This window comes from Empidonax traillii, unplaced genomic scaffold (genome assembly GCF_003031625.1).
Source record: "Empidonax traillii isolate 1590-97213 ecotype Southwest subspecies unplaced genomic scaffold, ASM303162v1 scaffold31:size1920502, whole genome shotgun sequence".
NCBI lineage: Eukaryota > Metazoa > Chordata > Aves > Passeriformes > Tyrannidae > Empidonax > Empidonax traillii.
In genome coordinates, this window is record NW_020955224.1 from 481,197 (window position 1) to 499,975 (window position 18,779).

Consider the following 18,779-nt stretch of genomic DNA (forward strand, 5'->3'; position numbering starts at 1 on the left):
TTTTTTTTTTTTTTTTTTTTTTTTTTTTTTTTTTTTTTTTTTTTTTTTAATTTCCATTTTAATTGCTTCTGTTTTAGCTTTTTTTCTGTATAAGGCTATTGATTTTTAAGCAAAGGAAAAGTGTACCATAGAGACAAGTAGCCAAGCTTGGGACAGAAGGTGTCTGACAGCATGCCAAACTATGCTGCTGTTTGTGGGAAATATGGAAAACTGTTGGAAGAATTGAAAAAAACCGAACCAAACCAACATATCTGACTAAACCAAGATATTTACATCAGCACATACCAATCATTTTTTTCCTGGGCTGCTCACAGGAAAATATAAATTTAAATAAACCCCAGCTTTAAAAGTCTAATTTTAAGAAGTTCCAGTAGCAAGACACTTCAGGATAACTAGACAGGAATGATTACCCTTACTTCTGACTTGACAGCTTCACTGGGGAAGGGAAAAGATCAAAACAGCGCTCTCTGAGTATTTGTGCCTTTGTGTAGGTAGTAGATACCTCTGTGTATATGTAAACGTGGCCTGGGTTTGTAATCGTGATTCAGAATTTTTTGTTACAATTAAAAACTGCATCAGACAGCTAACTCATTGCTGAAGTGTCAGGTTTTTCTTTCACAGCCTTGCAATAAACATTTTAGAATTTACTTTCATAAAGCACTGAGACACCCCCAAAAAGGTGCTGTGATTGCAGAAAGATGATGATGTCTGTGTCTCTTTTGTGTGTCTGTTGATTATTGATATGGAATAACATTAATGGCTTTAACAGACTAAATGACAGCTTCTGACTTCTTGTAAACACAGCTGGTAAACACAAGTCTATTTCTGTTCTTTAGTCACTCTTCAATGCAATTACACATTCACAGAAGGTACCGAGCCCTTGATCATGCCACAGAAGGCCTATGCTCCAGCTGTTCACCAAAGGCAGTGCCATAGCTCTTACAGGTGTGTCCAAGTGAATGCTGAATAGGAGGCTGCAAATTTAGGCAGCAGTGCAGTTAGTGTATGTCTCTCAATAACTAAGTCCTTTGCAGAATTGGGCATGCTACAGGCAAGAAATGAAATCCTGAAGGTGGCCTTGAAATACATGTATTGTCTTATGCCTCTGGCTACCTCTCCTACCATGCTTAATGGTGGGGAAAAACTTATTTTTCATGCTGGACAGCAGCAGCTAGGCAGCTCAAGGAGCAACATTTTAATTTTTCACTGCATCAGTCCCCAAACCCTTACAGGTCTTCAGGGCAGAACTCATCCGAGTTATGTATGATACAGTTTGAATGCTGACCAGTTGCAACATTAAAGCTTTCTCCTCCTGCCATTTGTCATTAGAAATTGATACAGATATCGGCTTACCAGAGTTTCCAACTAGTTTTAGATGGTAAAGTAGAAGGAGAATGAGGATCAAATCTGCACTATGGCTTATATATCACTGCAGAGGATTCATATTTTCCCTCCTAAAGAAAATTGGGATGCCCAGTCTTGGGATACCGTACACAACAGAGCATACACTCTTTATGGGTTAAAATTATTGCATTATAGGCTAAAGTAATAATCTATTTCTGTGTTTCAAAACAGAAAGTTCCTTGAGGGACCCCAAGTCTGAACTTGAACCTCATGCATGAAGTAACCTTTAAGAATTTCAGTCCACAGACTAGTTTAAACAAGTATATGTGGTACCTTTCTATCCTGTCTCCTTTTTTTGCTACCTATCTCCTCCCCTCTGCCATCCCATTCCCACCCCCTGTAACCCCAGGAGGCAGCAGTGTCAAGAGCAGGGTTGACAGTGCGTTGTGGCACATATGGGAGGTGACAGCTGCTTCGTCTGTGAGCCTATAGCTAGGCAGGAGGTGCACTTTGAGATATGCTTGGCTTAGACATCAGAGTATTGCAGTCCTTCAGCCTGCGCTTTTGCTGTGTTCGTGAAGCTGTTGCAGCTGATGACACATCTGAAGATGGTTGGAAGAGGTTTGCATGACACTTTCTTCAAACTGTCTGATCCTGTATTTTCTGTTATCACTGTCTTCACACATAGCTGGTTTACTGATTATGAGAGAGGTGAAAGGAATGTAGAATTCAACCTTCGTATTTTTTGTCAGTGGCCTGCAGGGTGAAGATGATGGTAATCTGTGTGACATCAGGTTGGTTTGTAACCAGATACACACAGAAATAAACTTTTACCTATATAAGCATTAAGACTTATTTGAAAGGGAAGGGGCAGAACAGAACAGTTGGAGAATGGTTGTTAAAATATATTATTGTTGAACTTCTAGGTGGTTGGGGTGATAGTGCAGTGGTCTGGTCTAGTTTTGATTAGCAGCTCTGAGTTTGTGGCAGATGCATACCCATTTTGGTTAAGACACTGAGCTTTCCATACGCACGGAAGCCTGAACTGTGTAAACATTGTTTGTGTAAACTTCTTCCTTCTCTCTTTCCTAAAAATATTTGATGTTAGCTTATATTATAGCTAAACAAAACTAATATTCTCAGAAAAGGAATGTGTCAGTGAACTTTGTTAGTTTATTATTACAGAGGCCTATGGTATTCTAATGTTTCAGAATCTATAGGGGGAGGAGGGGAGGTGGACAGACTTGTGTTCCTTGATTTTTACTTCTCTAGAAATGGTGGATTTCACGGTTTCCCTGCTACTGACAACAGACATGATAAAGAGCTCACTGAACTTCAGGTGGAAAAATGTGAAGTCATAATGCCTTTGAAGAAAATCTAGTGTGTTATTTGAAATGAGAGTGGAAGTTGTTTTATGGCAAATCTACCGTCTGATTTTGTGTAAAACCCAAAATACGATGTTTGTTTTGATATACAATCTGCTATGCTGTTACCTTTTCTTGACACCTGTATTATTTAAATTAGTGTGTAGACTGAAGTCCAGGAACATAAAGCATAGTGCCAGAGAGAGCTTCATGAGAGTGTGATAGAGCAAGAGTTGTGATAGTCAGAAATACCATTGTTCATTGGCAGTCACCTGGAAAAATGATACATAGTGAGACTCTGATACATAATGAAAGTTTACAATAAGCTTGGAACTTTCCTGTATTGTTGTGATATTTCTTTCTTGATGGCAGTGGTGTGGTACTGTGTGGATAGTAAAACCATGTCTGGAACACTCAGGACAAAACCTCCAAAACTGAAAGGTTACATAAAAATGAAAACAAAATGCATTTTCATGTTGTAACTTACTTATCTTTCCTTTCCCTTTTCCAGGTTGCAGTAGTAAAACTGAAGAATGCAGATAAGGTTTTTGCCATGAAGATACTTAATAAGTGGGAGATGCTGAAGAGAGCTGAAGTAAGATTACAGTGATATTTTCCATGATCATGCACCCCCTTACTTTGCTGAATTGTCACTTCTCTGTCCACAAGACTCTCTGTGTGATAGACGGGTTGAGGAGGTGCTTCACTGTTTACTGACAGTATAAACATTAATATTAAATAAGCCTAAAGCAGTTCCTCAGAAGGGTTAAAATGGCATGGAATCTTGACTTAGGTGGGGCTGGATGTTTTTCACATGATACCTTTTCTGTAATTGCTCAAGAATTACCGACAACACAAGTGATCTTTTAATGCATTTGTTCCAGTTAGGAGTGTAGTCTTTAGCAAGTCTTTTCCATGGTGGAAAGTAGTTATTGAGCTTTAAATAGGTAATTGCTGAGCTATAACTCACCAAGCCTATTAGTTTAACAGTAGTTAGAACTTAGTCAAAGCCCAATTAGTAGGTTGAAAAATCAGAAAAATAAGTTTCAAATTTGAGTGCACGTTCCGTGAAAATGTCCATCTGCAAAAGTCTGTGATAAAAAGTTCCTCATTAAAACTGGAGTCCATCCTGTGTCTGAAAAAGGTGGAACAGCAGTTTTACCAGCCCTGCTTTGCCTTAACTTCCTACTGTCATTATACAAATCAGCTCTTCATAAAGTCCTTGATATATTTCCCTGGATTCCTTTGGAAAGAAACTTATAAAATGCAGTCTACACCCAAAGACTTGTAAATTAATTTTAAATGGAACATGTATCTAACCCTTTTATTTGCTTTGAAAATCTTAATCTATGCATACTAAAAATAAAAGGCCTAAAAATAGACTCATACAGTTTTTATTTGAGACCTCAACTTTGTTGCTCTCAGACTGCCTTGCTGTTCAGTTGCTTCCAAGTTCATTCTGGTTTCCGCATTTCTGTTTTAATTAAATCTTGGTAGGAAATGAGATCAATGGGAAACCATAAAGCTTTTCTTAAAAAAAATTATTCAGGCAAATTAAAGCCAATTTCTGATTGTGCACATCCTGTCTCTTTTAATGAAAATGTTATCACATTAAGAAGTATAAATGTCATGCAGATTGTGGTTAGATGTATACAATGTTGTTCCTTTTTATCCGGAAATTATTCAGATACTGACTGATCCAGCATTACTCTTGATACAGAGGTGTTTCTCTCTAAGACAAATGTCACTACTGTAAGTTTTATTATTTCAGTGAAAAAGACCAGAAAAAAAGTTCCACTCTATTTTTAAATGTACCCTTTTAAAGTGAGTTTGAAAACTGTTTCTTTTCATTAAAATAGTTATAAATAGGTTTGAAAATTTTTTCTCTATGCAGGGTATTAAAAATACTCTTCCCATGAGTCCAGCTGAATTTCTGAAAGTCTGAACCGTTAGCCTAAAAAGAATTACAACTATGTTTTTCCATGTATTTGTAACCCATGGGTATACAGTGGAAAGAGAACCATCTGGAGTGAAAATGCATTACAAGGCATGACCTTCAAAAACCCTAACCTGTCATTTTTAAACGTTGATGAACTCACTTCTGCTGCTGGAGAAAATGACCCATTTTGGCTCTGTTAGCAGTGCACTGCACTAACACTGAAATGCACAGGAAAATCAGGCAGTCCAAAAATACAAGACTAGCTTGTAAATAGAGCTGTATGTTCATATACCCCTGTATCAGCAGTGTGGGGAGTGGGAGTCATTCGTGAAAGTAAAAAGGGAGTGTGTGCTCAGAAGAGGCTTGTGAATTCCAGGTGAAGGTTGATGACTACAAGCTCTGAGAGCAATTGTATGTTACAGTGAAATTACACAAGTTGTGAAGTCAGTGTTCTCTTTTGCATTATACATAGCATAAATTTTCCAGGTACTTGCCAGTCTTGAAAACTCAGAGGTGGGATGTAGGACTGGGAGCATTACTGATACAAGGAGTACCTGGAAGTGTGCGACAGCTCGCTGTTACACTCCCAAACCTGTCACCCTGAGCGTTGACAGTCACTTAGAGTTACATGTGTGCCAGATGAGGCTCAGGAGAGACCAGGACAAATATTAGCAGCATGGAAGCAGTCAGCACTCCCTGGAGGTGCTAACTGAGCTGTAAGACATGAGCACCAAATAGTCGAGCAGGTCAAATTCTTTGCTGCTTGAAGGCCACGATAACAGTATAGATACAGCCATAGCACTGAGTCGGCTTTGCTGTGAAAGAGGGTAGGGTCAGAAGACCTCTGGACGTCTCTGCCAACAGTTCAAGGAGACTGCCTGGGGAAGATGAAGTGTAATGCTGGAATAATTAAAGGCACAAAAAAAAAGAGACTTCATTTAAAAAAACCCACACCTTAATTAAGCTGTTGCGGCAATTAAAAGAACTACTGCTACCATATTTTTGTTGTTGTTGTTGCATTATTTTTGCCATGAACCATTTAGACTCTAGCTGTAACTGTCTCAGCTGTGATCTACTGGGGTAATAGCTGTTGCTGTCAGCTCTAGGCATACTTCCCGGAGGTGGATGTCTAGAGCACTCGGGGAATGCATGGTCTTTTGTTAAATCATGGCAAAAACAAGTGGAATTGTATAAACTCTCTAATAACTAATCCTATGAATTGTGTCATAACGAGTAGAGAAAGTGGATGTTATTTATCCTTGTGAAAACAAAAGTTCATAGTTATCTCTCTCTGAAATATGTCAAGAGTTTACAAACAAGGAAGGAAAAAAAAATCAAGCTGAAGCATCAAACAGCTTTTCTTTCTTCTGAAGATGATCCTTGCTCCTTCTTCCACCCCAAGTCTATTTTTCATTCAGTAACTTTTGAAGGTATTTGTATAAAGTATGTTTTGCTGTTTTCTCAGATTTCACTGATTTATCCCATGCATTATGCTTGAGATAAAGATATGATTAAAGTATGTCATCTTTCCTTCTCCTTATCTCACCGTATTCACACAAACACAAAAAAAGTGTGGTTTATTTGCTCAGAGGAGACAGTTATTTTCTGCTCTCTTTTTACTGCATGTATTCTTGTGCATAGCTCAATCTGAAATGATATTTCACTTTTCAGTCCTCACTCTCCAAATCTCACAGCCAGCAGTAGCCATGCTAAAGTTCTGGTATTTTCTAGATTTGGGATTTATTTGGATTTGGAAGCCAAATTGGGATTTATTTGGATTTGGAAATAAAATTGAAAAACTAAAAAGAGAGGGCTTGAGTTTCCTTTAAATGTGGCTATCTCAAAGATGGAAGAGACAAGAGCAGGGGTTCAAATTGATGCAACATCTTTGTGAAGAGCAGTGTGCTGGAAGACAATATGGTCTATGTTTGTCTCTTACTCTCCCTCTGCCTTCTAAATGTAGCTCATACAATATTATTCTTTCTTTTGCACTATCTTTTAGATATTCTTTTTCTTAACAAAACTGTGTGTTGGCTTTGGCATTTGGTACTTTTTGTTTTCTTGTGATATTCGCTTCAAAACTTGGTTCCTTCGAAACATTTATCGTATTGCTTTGCTGTAATTTCTTTTTGGCTTTTCATCTGTTGAGTCATTTTTATCTGTCATTCTGCAGAATTGCTTTTGCTGAGGAATTTTTTTCACTTCTCAGGACAAGTTGCAAGACCTTCATGGAATTAAATGCCTTGCTGCTTTTTACTTTGTTATTTTCTTCACATTTTCCTCTTTTTTTTCATACAAACCTGTGTTCTCCTCCTTCTCTTAGGTATTCCTTAACATTTGTTGGTGGTTCTTGCTCCTCCTCTTTCCACTTCCTGTGAAAGCACCTCTTGCCTTCTGTTTTTCTTTCAAGTATATTGAGGGGAAACCCCCTAGGATGTCTGATCAACAGTTTATATCTGGCGAGAGCAATATTCAGATGTGTATTGGGTGTGGAGAAAAACCCAGCTGATTAATGATTATAAAAGGGTGACTACGTGGAAGTTGTTGGCACCAACTTTTAAATGAAAAGAACTTTGCTTATGTGAAAACTCAAATGTAAAAGTAGGCTAAGGGCATGATGAGATAAAACAATGACACAAGACTCCAGATTCTAGCATTCTGACTCCTACTGCAGTTACAATTACCTAATTATTGATTTTCTTAATCATATATTGCTATTCTGTCATTATTGATACTTCAAGATTTTTACTTAAGATTTTTAGGCAATGAAAAGCAGCAACTTATAATCTCTTTGCCTCAGTAAACACTATAGAGAAGTACAACTGTTCAAATTTGAAGAAGGTGGGCTTATATTTTTTTTTGTAGATTGTCATGTTTGAATACTGTAATGACTTTTTAACTGAAAGGCGGTTTTGATTTTCCCCCCTCCAAAACATAGTCAAAACATAGTCAACATGTAAAATGTTTCTCTTTATATATTTTACTTAAAGGCTATAATTATTTTTTTCTCCTTCAGACAGCCTGTTTTCGAGAAGAGAGAGATGTGTTAGTGAATGGAGATAACCAGTGGATCACAACATTGCATTATGCATTCCAAGATGAAAACTATTTAGTGAGTGTTGCTTTTATGTATATACGGGTGAAAATGCAGATTCTTAGTTGTGATTTGAGGCAGAAGTATAGTTTGTTTATTTGTTAATTTTGTGTTCTGGACCGTACAGACCATATGAGGATTGTGCATAAGATTCTGAATGGTGGAGAGTGATCAGAAACTTTGAAAAGTTCTGCTATAAATATCTCAGGAATGCAGCTTTGTTTTCTAAACTACTTTACATTTGTTGATAAACCTTAGTCTACCTGCATATTCTTTCTTACAATTTGTCACTCCAGTTTAATTGGATTCATAAAAATAAAAGTGCACTTGCTAACATAAATTTTCTATTTGACTTTAATTTTTGTGATTAATGTTGCTGATTTTACAGGGAGTAGCCCTGTTTTGAAACAGCAGTTCTTTTTGATTGGTCTTTTTTATTTTGAGGACTTCAGCCCACTAAGATGTCACAAAGTGATAAAATGTTATTGCAGCATGGAGTAATGCCACTAAATGTTCATAAATAAGAATTGGAAGCTGTAATTGTAGATTAAAGTGTCTCTTTAATGTTATTTAGTTTTCAAGTATTTTGAAAGACCTGCAAAAAAAAAAAAAAAAAAAAAAAAAAAGCTAATATGAGGACAAAGTGCCAATTTTCTGTGAAATCTTTGCCTCTTTAAATATGTTTTGATTGTGATAACAGTGTTGATAATATTTATACCTGAAAAGTAAACAACTACACATTGATGGCTTTTGATTATTTGTGTTTTATTGCCCTGTGCTTTGGATTCTGTATCATTAGTAATTCTAATAATTTCTTAGAAATCTACTATTCAGCCACAGCCTTCTTTTTGCTCCTAGTCTGTCCAATAAAAGAAGTGCTATACAGGTAATTCTTGTAGACTTCCGATGCTTTCTATATTGCCATCTACATATTTTATAAATGCCATTATATTGCATTCTGTTCTGCCAGCTCAGATGCTTGGAGATCCATGGCTTTTGGTGGATTTGTACAGAAACTGGGCTCTGCATTTGTGAGTCTAACTGTTGGCTTAAATACCTCCCAACCAGCTTCATGCTTTGTTAATGGGGACAGTAAAAAAAATCTCTTTTTTTTTTTTTTTTTTTTGTAATTTTGGTCTTACCATTAATAGCATTTCAAAGAAAATATTATGTATTCCACAGCAGCCTGCTAGAACTTGTTTTATTCTTGCCAGTTTCCTTATTTTCACTAAGCACAGAGCAGGTTCTGTTCTTTATCTTTGATAGTCTGCTAACAGGAGCAAGTTGTACAGCCTGCTGGGGAAAATATCAGTAATACTGGGGGTGTTTATATCTTTTTAGTGTGAATGTATCAGTAGTTCTCTATATGTTTTTTATTAAAATTATGTATAAAAAAGTGACCTTTAAAAAAAAAAATCTGTGTAGATTTGAGCAGTAGATGCGGTTGAGCAGTGGATGTTGAATTGTCTGCCAGAACATCATCATAGACAAGCTGACTATTGTGCCTTAGATAAGCAGCAGTGAGGTGGAGAGAAGATTAACTGTTGGACCCAGGGTTTGTGATCAGTCACACAAGGTCCAGCTGGAGGCCAATCGGTGGTGCTGTACCCCAGGGAGCAAAACTGGGACCGAGTTCTTCATTAATGACCTGGAAATGGGACAGAGTGCACCTTCAGCATGTTCAGAGGTGGTAAAGAAATAGGGAGAAGTGGCTGGGTGATCACTCAGATAGACCTTGGCAGACTGGAGAATCAGAGACAGAGAGAAATCTCATGAAGTTCAGCAAGGGAAATGCAGTCTGGGGTGGAATAAAATAAACCCAGTACGTGCTGGGGGGCCAACTGATTGGAAAGCAGCTTTACTTGAGGTCCTGATGTATAACAAGCTTGACTGTAAGCCAGCAATGCAGGCTCACGGCAAAATAGGCCAAGAGTATTCTGGGCTGCAAGGAAGTGTGTTGCCAGCAGTCAGTGGAGGTCCTTCCTCTCTGCTCAGCCCTGCTGCAGCTGCACCTGAAGTATTGTGTCCAGTTCTGGGCTCCCCAGTGCAAAAGAGAGATGGAACTATTGGATCAAGTCCAGTGCAAGGCCAGAAAGATGATTGAGGTGCAGGAATATCCTTTGTATAAAGAGAGGCTGAGAGAGCTGGGATTCTTCAGCCCACACAAATGGAGGTTTGGGAGAGGGGCTGTCATCAATGTGTAGAAATAACTGATTGGAGGAAATGAAGACAGGGGAGCTAGATTCCTCTCAGTAGTGCCTGATGAGAGGACAGGAGACAAGGGACACAAACTGAAATACATGGAGTTTCATCGGAACACAGGAAAACCTGTCTTTACTCTGGAGGTGGTCAAACGCAGGAACATGTTCCATGGAGGAGTTGTAGAATCTCTAGCCTTGGAGATACTGGACCCAGTCATCATCAGCCTTCTCTAGCTGACCCTACTTGAGCAAATGAGGTTGGAGTACATGATCTCAAGAGACTTCTTCCAAACTAAATTTATTAAATCCCCATGTTAAACTTCCACCAGTTACTAGAATTTAGTGTACTTAAGTCTTTACTTTTTCTTTCTCTTGGAAGGATGGTGCTGTCATACAGTAGTATTTTGAGAAGTTTTTGAGACTTGGATAGATCTGGATGATTACGTACACTTAGAAAGTATTTTTAAAGCTTTTAAAAAACCTTTTTTTTTTTAAGAACATGGACAGTTGACATTGGACAGGATGTTGTTATACATTGACGGAATTTTTTAATTTTAAATGTAGTTGTTAAATTTAGCTCTCAGTCCTATGCATGTGTTTAACTTCATTTACACAACTTAATGCTTTGATTTACAGTTTAAGTGTTGAATTATTTGAATAATGGAAGGTTTCCTTGTCATTAGGCTACTGTGTTGCTCTGGCAAAATGGGAATCCTGTGTCATGAGAGCCAAAATTGCATAATTTTGGTATATCCAGTAACTCAGTTGTATCGGTTTTAAAAGTCCTGAATAATGAGTGCAGAGATTTGCACATAAGTTAGGTGAATCTTAAGAGGGTTTTTCATAAGCTTTCAAAGCAATAAGTTAAGCACTTGGAGATGTCTATGCAATGCATCAGTTAATAATCAATATCTGAAGCTCCAAAGGCTTAATGCATTTTTCTGAAACTATAAAACATAAGAAACTAATGCTATAGATCTTGTTTTGGAGGGAGCATAGGAGCACCACTGAATAGAAGATATTTATCTTGTATGAGGTTTGTGAGCATAATTTAAGAACTTTATTGTTCATGTCACAAAGCAGCAGATGAAAATTTGATTGTCAACACATTTGAAGTCTTGTGGAAATTCATTTTGTACTTTCTTCATGCACTTGGAATCAGTGAGGATGCCCAAGTGATTCTGTATCAGGCTGTTAAAATCTTTATTCATCACCCTTGTTTTTATGGAAAGTATGAAGGAAAAGAAACAGGTGTAAGATTTCTGCCTGCCCCTCATCTTCCTTATAGCTGGTATAATTTAGCAGATTTTTTCCACATATTTTAGTGTCTATTTCTGAAAATGGGAAAGACTTAAACAAATATGGGGAACTAATTTTAAGAAGTCCCTTTAAGTTGCTTTATCAAAATTTTAAAGAATCAAATTGGGGTATACGTTATTGCATCTTTAATATGTTTTAGTATTTTTGATCTTGTTAATAGTCACTGCTTCATATGCAGCCTTCCTGGAAACAGAGATTGGAACTCTAAGCAGTAGCTTTCAGATACTCTGTACTTCATTGGGAATTCATTCTCAGGCACATGATATGATTCTTGGAGCTGTCCTGTGCAGTGTCAGGAGCTGGACTTCGATGATCCTTCCTGCTCAGAATATTCTATGATTCCAGTAATCTGTCCACAATGATGCTTGAAAGTAATGTCATATCAGTGCATGTTAAGTTAGAATGCTTATAATTCGTTTGTTATTAGTTTGATTTTTTTTTCTTTTCCCCATTTACCCTTCCAGTTGCTGTTCCACAATTAAAACAAACTAAGCAAAAAATATGTTATTCCTGAGTTTCACACTTCTCTTAAGTTTTACTTTTTCCAGTTACATTGACTATGCCGCTAAAAGTGGCATTTCATTCTGTAAATACAGTAAAGTGCAGAAAGGTTCTGATTCCTTTAAAGTCACCTGCTTTAATGGAAAGCAAGTTTTATGTTTCATTAATACATCAGAAATCAAATTTATTTTTCTCCATCATTTCAACTAGAGAAGGTGACACCTTGTATTTTATGTTGCCAAATCCTGTATTTTGTGCAATGTCAGCAGTTCCTGGAACTGTGGGCCACTGGAAGTCTCTCAGACTTTGCCTTAATCTGAGTAGTCTAAAAACCTTACTCTCCAAAGGCATTTGTTTAATGGAAAAGGAAGATGGTAGGAAAAAAGGGAAGCCTGGAAAATCAGGGCACATAAACGAGATAACAAATTAATACAATTAATTTCATTTTTATAGATCTGTGCTTCAATCCTTTACTCCTTTTGCATTCTAGCAAAGGATATTTTCTTCATAAGGGAATCCAGAGTATCTAAATATTCCATGTTTAGTGATGGGACAGTGGATAAAGTTGATACTAATTTGTCATGAGGCTTACTGTATATGGAGAGGTATAAATATGAAAAGTATTCAAGTAGGCTAAATATTAAAATGCAGCTGAACCAACTACTGATTTCTGAACAGCTAAGTATCTTGGTTAGCTTTTTTTTATGTGCATAATAATTTTTGCAATATATTAGTTTTTATGCGTCAATTAGGTTTTAATCTGTCATTCACAAAAAAAATTGTGGTATTTTTTTCCCCTCTCTGTTTTCATCTCATTCCCACTCCACAGTACCTGGTTATGGATTACTATGTTGGAGGAGACCTGCTTACATTGCTCAGCAAGTTTGAGGACAGACTACCTGAAGATATGGCTCGTTTTTATTTGGCTGAAATGGTGATAGCCATTGATTCAGTTCATCAGTTGCATTATGTTCACAGGTAAGTAATTTGAGCTCCAGATTCCTGTTGGAGTGATGGAGTTACTTGATGGACTGAAAGTAGTTCCTTTTAAAGAGTTTAAGCTAGTAATGAGTACTTGCTATAATAGTGGGCACAGTAGAAACTACCTGCCTACGTGTCGGTGATTGGAACTGCGGCTGAACTTGTGTCATATGGTCACAGACGTGAACGAATATCCGGATGCACCTCATGAATCTTGCACACTGGTTTGCTTGAAAGTTAATGATCCATTATTTATAAAAGCAAAACTGGAAACCAGTTTGTGAAATACGATCAACTTTGAACAGGTTTATTGAAAGGTCAAATTCTGTTTCTTCATTAATCTGTTCAGTCTGTACTGAAGCTGATAATTTGATTTTGGACTTAATGAATTATTATCTTTAAAATAAGGGCATTTTGCTAAATAAGCAGAAGAACTTAAATTGTGGTACCTTGATACATATATATATATATATATAAATAATATGTTCAGAGGAAAACGTTAAGTCATTCATGTCTAACTATTTTGGAGACCATGACTGCTTTTTCCACAAAACTAGTATCACCTCTTCTTTAATGTATAATTCTCTACTGAATTCCATGATAATTCTTGTATGCAGAGGAAGAGATTACCTTACAAGAGGCAGAGTTTTCGAGTGCACTCAACAGATGTGCTTGATTCTGGGAGAAGTCAGGAAGAACTCCCAGTTCTTTAAGCTGAATCATTAAGTTGGCAGAATGAGCTTGTTTTATACATCCATCTATCGCCCTTAATTAGAGTCTGTACTAACTATGCCTTCTTTTACTGTTCCCATTTGGCTGCTTCACTGCACAAAAGGTGCTTTGGTTTTTTGTTGTTGGTGGGTTTTTTTCCCTTTTGTCCAAAAGGTGTATTGCGGTTGGTTTTGGTGTGTTACTGGGTTGTGTTTTGTTTACTTTGGGATTCTGGCCTTTCATGGAAGATCTGTAGCTAGGAGTGCTTTAAAGGTGGAGTGGTGCTAAGTTGCAAATTGGACCTCTGGAATATTTTGCAGTGTGATAGTTTTGTTGAAAAACTGTGTTTACCTGCTTAAGAGAGCTTTGTGTGATAATGTCTTATGGAAGAACCCAAACAGAATACTCTCCTTGAATGCTGAAAATTTCAATTATTATTTCTGAAAAACTGTTTCTTTGCTTAGGACCTGATGTCAGAGGTTTTTGCTTTCAGTTTAATTTGGATCTAACTTTTAAAATATCTTTGTAGGTAAATTGGTGAGATGCTATCTCCTGTTGCCATGTCCAGAGTACTTCATGTACTCCATAAGTTGACTTTTATCCAGTGAGTCTGCATATGGAGTAGTTATTCTTCTCAGAAGAACAAATCCCTACCTTTTCCTCCAAACAGATCAAAAACCTTTGTAATTCGGCACTGTTAGCATGTAATACGCAATAGATGTGATGTTTCCATCCTCAAACAGTTAATGTCACAAGATGAAATAGGTGTTGCTATAAAATTTGGGATGAAAATTAAGTAGTATTGCAGTTGAAAACAACATGCTAATTATTATGCTTGCATACTTATTGCTATGAATGTGTAACAAAAAAACCCGCCCCAAACCTGTACATTCCCAGTCCTTTATTGTTTGACTTGTGGCTTTGCCAGCGAGGTTCACATGTTTATAAAGTTCTCAATGCCACTTTGGCATTTTATCATTAGTACTGCTGTAATGCAATGCCTGTTTATAGGGGCATGTTTGGCAAGATTAAAAGTGTAAAGAGCACTTGAGTGTATGTTAAATGATCACCCTTTGAAACGAGAACTGTTCCACTGTTAGTTTTATTAAGGTGTTTTCAACTGGTAAAGCAGAAGAAAGGAAAAGAAAGCATATCGTCTAAATGCCACTAACGCTCTTTTCCTGAAAGTTTAACCATGGTGGCCATATCCTTTTTTGGAAGTGTGTTGCACTCAGCAAAGGACATAGGAGAAGAAGGAGGAAATACTACTAAAAGGTAGATTAATATAGCAGCCGCAGTAGTGATATTTCAGATAAATAACCAGTATGCATCAGGATTTGATCTGAGTTGCAGCTACTGAACTAGAAACTATGCTTTAGGCATGTTTAGGTCAAGGCTTTTTTCGTACAATGAGATAGCAGATTGCTTTGTTTTGTTTCCTTTTAGTGCCCCAGTTCTTTCAGGATAGGTTTTCACATTAACCATGCATAGTGTTGTACTTTGGTGGTAATTTTCTATTTGTCTCTGAATGTTTTAGTGCCTTTTAAAAGTTATATTTCTGTTTTTACTCTAATTGTGTCACTCCTGTTGCATTTTTCTAGCATTAATAATTTTTTTGTTGTCAGTTAGTTTTGTTTGGGAGTGATGCTGATTGCAGTGGCTACGTGTGTGCAGACCACTCCGGTATCAAATGCAAGACATTTTTCTTTCCTAAAGTACATTGGCCAAGTTTCTGAAATGTCAAATACAAACAAACTTCAGCATTACTTAAATGACTGTATTTCAGGTTTCAGGGTTCCAGATTTGAATGCCATTTCTTCACTGGCATTGTGGGATTACAGGATGAATTTATAGATGGAAGGAGATCAAACTCTAGGTATTAATAAAATTGTGCAGGGAAATTGAATGATGTTTTCAGAGCTATCTCCTGATACCTAATGAAATTAAGAAAGAGAAAAGTTGCTAACTGAAAATAACATTGATACTAGCATTTTTATGGTACTCATAATATTTCCCTTGTTTTTATTCACTTTTTAGTTTAAATAAATATGTGATACAGTATTTCTGAGAGAACATCAATCAGAACATAAAATTTGGATGATTTTTCATTTCTGATGAATTAATTTCTGTGAAAAAATCATGTGGTATTTTATCTGATAGTTAAATGATGGCTCAGAATGTTAACAAAATGGCCTTTTCTTTAATAGGTACAAAACAGCTTTTGGAATTGTTATGAATGCACCAGCGCTGTTATTACCAAATGATGTTGACAGCTCCAAGGATAGTTTTAGAAAGAAAACTTCATCGAAGTTAAATATAGGTGCAGGTGTTCACAATGAGAAGGAACATAAGTGTATGTATCTTTCACAAATGCATGAATTCCATGGGACTACATGTAGACCTATCTACCCCGGTACCTTAAATTACAAGTTTGTGCTAATGAAGTGATGCTTGCTTGTAGGCCAAGGTTATATATTGTCTTGTGCCAGTTTTTTGCAACCTGTACTATCATACAGGCTAAGATTTTCCATTTATTAGGCATCAACATCAATTTGTCTTTTGTATAGTTTAAGCACCATTTTTTGTTTTCCTTTTTTTTCCTTTTTTTTCCTCTGAAAATATGCACTAATACTAATTTCACTTTCAAGGTTGTGTTGTTACTTAATTCTTCCTTGTGGCCTATGTTAGAAGCTTATATTTGCATGCATTATTAGATATCCAGGTGTGGGCTGCAGTAAAAACTCTTATCAATTTAAGCTAGGTAGCTGCACTGTATTTATGTGTGTTGCATTATCTCAAACACATAAAATTTCTTTTTCTTACAACTCTGTGATTTTATTGGTGAGCCACGTTTTCTCTAGGTTTCATGTAAAGTGGAAATGCTTGGTTTTGTGTAAATCCTTTTAATTAAAAAGACTTAAGAAGGCCTGGTTGCCATGGGAAGAAATTTCCCCTGAGGATTGCAGAAGATGCCCCATGAGCAGGTCCTAGTGCCAGGCACAGTGAGTGTGCCACTGGTGGCTTTGCACACCCCTGCACTGTGTTTGTGCTGCTGCCTTTTGTGCTGGCTTCTGAGGCAGACCTTTAGTAAGGGTGTATCTATGTCTGTCTGTGTCCTAATTTTAATTTGGGGCATTCCAGCTTCTTGAATAGTACAGAATTATAAGTGTTATTGTGCTTAAATAATTTTTATCTTGACTTTCTTTTCTCCTCCTATTTTTAATATGCAGGGTTGCACAGTGATTCAGGGCAGAGCCAATTTGCAGCTATGGAGAGTTCAGCATTTAGGCTCATGATCTTCCAGACCACTGCAAAAATATTAATTTAAAATAGTTTTCATATATTGGCACACACCCACATTAAACAGTCATCTTTTTCTATTGAATGGTAAACCAATCCTTACTTACCTTCTTACTAAGAAAATATTTTGGAAGGATTATGAGGCACCTATGTTAATTATTATTTTTGTTGGTTAAGTTTATGGGAGGATAGTTAAGACTACAGGGCAAACTCTTAGGTTACATACTTTTCAGATGTTACCTTTTTGCATGTGAAAAGAGAGGCATGCAAAGCATAAACATGCCTACTTCCTGAAGGTATGTGAGATTACAGTTAGCTCCATCAGTGCGTTTCTCAATTTCTAGTTGCTGCTGTCTTTAGTTGGAAGGATTGCAGCATTCTAAGCCAACTGATATTTATTTTTTTTCTTTCCATATTCTCTATCAGCTTCTGAATTTTAAGCTGAGCTTCACTGGAACATTTGAGTTCTTAAAATGTAGAGCAGCAGAATTCTCTGTGGAAGTGACATCCTTTCTGAGAAATATTGAGCATAAGGGAATAAATCCATCAGAGGGATAAAAGAACTGTCTCTCCCCTATCAGGCCAGCCTCTTTGCTTTTGACAAGAAGGTACTATTTGTCCTCAGTAAAAATGATCTTAGGGACATCCCTGAAATATTTACTGTCGTTAGGAGGCAGCTAAAATCTGGGATTCTTTGTGGATGCATTTCACTTTCAACTATAAGTTTCTGTGCCAGCGTATCCATTTTTGTCTTGCTGAATAAGTGGTTTTCTGTCTTCTGGGTGTATCCCATCTTTCCTGATCATTAATTTACTTAAGTGGAAAATTCGGGGGTGGAAGGCCCATCTAGGGAGTTAGCTGCATTGCGCGGTATGTCTGAGTTGAATTGGCACAAGGATGAGCCAAGTGCTGTGGCCTTTGGTAAAGTGAGCCGTAATTGTGGGTTTGAAAGAAAGCAACATCGTATTTTAAGTGTTTACCAAACTTTGCAACAGGCATAATGTTGAATACACACATGAAGATGTTGCTTACAAAGTGCTGAGAGTGAAGGAAACAGGGCTAGAAAAATAAGGAAAAAATAACAAGGTTATTTTGATAGTTACTGAAAATGCATTGCTTTGAAATGTGGCATGGTTTAGTTTTACATGGAAAACTGCAGGACAGAAAGTTATTTTAGTGAGTATTCAGTAAGCCGATGCTTCCTTACAAGGTATTCCTTGACAGAGGTAGGAGAGCTCTCTGAATCTGGGCTGTATTTCCGCTCCATTTTTCCACTGAGGAGAGGCTGGATACAAAGGTTATCTTTATGGACTCTGGGCTTTCATTTTGCCCTGTGACCCCACATGGTACAAACGGTGGCAGCTGCTCTCATAGTGTGCCCTCGGGGTGGCATCTGACCTGCAGCAGGGACTGTATGAGGTTAATGCTGTTTGACTAGAGTTTGTTGGTAGGATTTCCAAAGGAGCCTCTGATGACCTAGAAGTATTTTGAAATAAAAGACCCATAGATGCTTGGATTGCCAAGAGCTGGTGGATTACACTGGCTGTACCATCATGTAGAAGGCAAATGGTTTCTTAGAATGTCTATTGGGAGTGTTAATTTAAGTGAAAGCTGTGTAATGGCTGACTGAGCTAGAGTAGACCCATATATATATAAATACATATTCTGTGTCACTCAAGCAGAAAGAGTTTAGAAATCCTAAATCCAGTGCCTTAAGTGACAGTAACCTTTAGTAGTCCTTCCAGCAGAGGTGCTTTCACAAACATACCCTTTGGCCTTTTTTTCTCCCATTGTTCCTTTCTCTGCAAGACCCAAGCTCCAAACATCCCCTCTGCTCTGCTGAAACAAAGGTTTGTGACTCTGTGCAGGGGACTGAACAAGGACACCAGTCCAAGTGAGAAATAACTTCACCTTTTGACTAACCTGGATCAATTCTCTGATCTGATGAAGGAGAATAGTACGAAGCTGCTTAAAGCCAGTCTTTCCAATAAAATCTGTGTTCATCACATTATGCCTGTTTTTCT

General features: G+C 37.2%; 1 protein-coding gene across 10 annotated transcripts in view; it reads left to right on the forward strand.

The window, feature by feature from the left end:
- The window catches only part of CDC42BPA (CDC42 binding protein kinase alpha), a 187,461-nt gene that overhangs the window by 65,201 nt on the left and 103,481 nt on the right, over positions 1–18,779 (forward strand). For all 10 annotated transcript variants that reach the window (XM_027911200.1, XM_027911207.1, XM_027911247.1 and 7 more), the window contains exons 4-6: positions 3,220–3,303; positions 7,664–7,759; positions 12,593–12,741. In XM_027911200.1, coding sequence (XP_027767001.1) covers positions 3,220–3,303; positions 7,664–7,759; positions 12,593–12,741 — 329 coding nt within the window. The remainder of the gene's footprint in view (positions 1–3,219; positions 3,304–7,663; positions 7,760–12,592; positions 12,742–18,779) is intronic.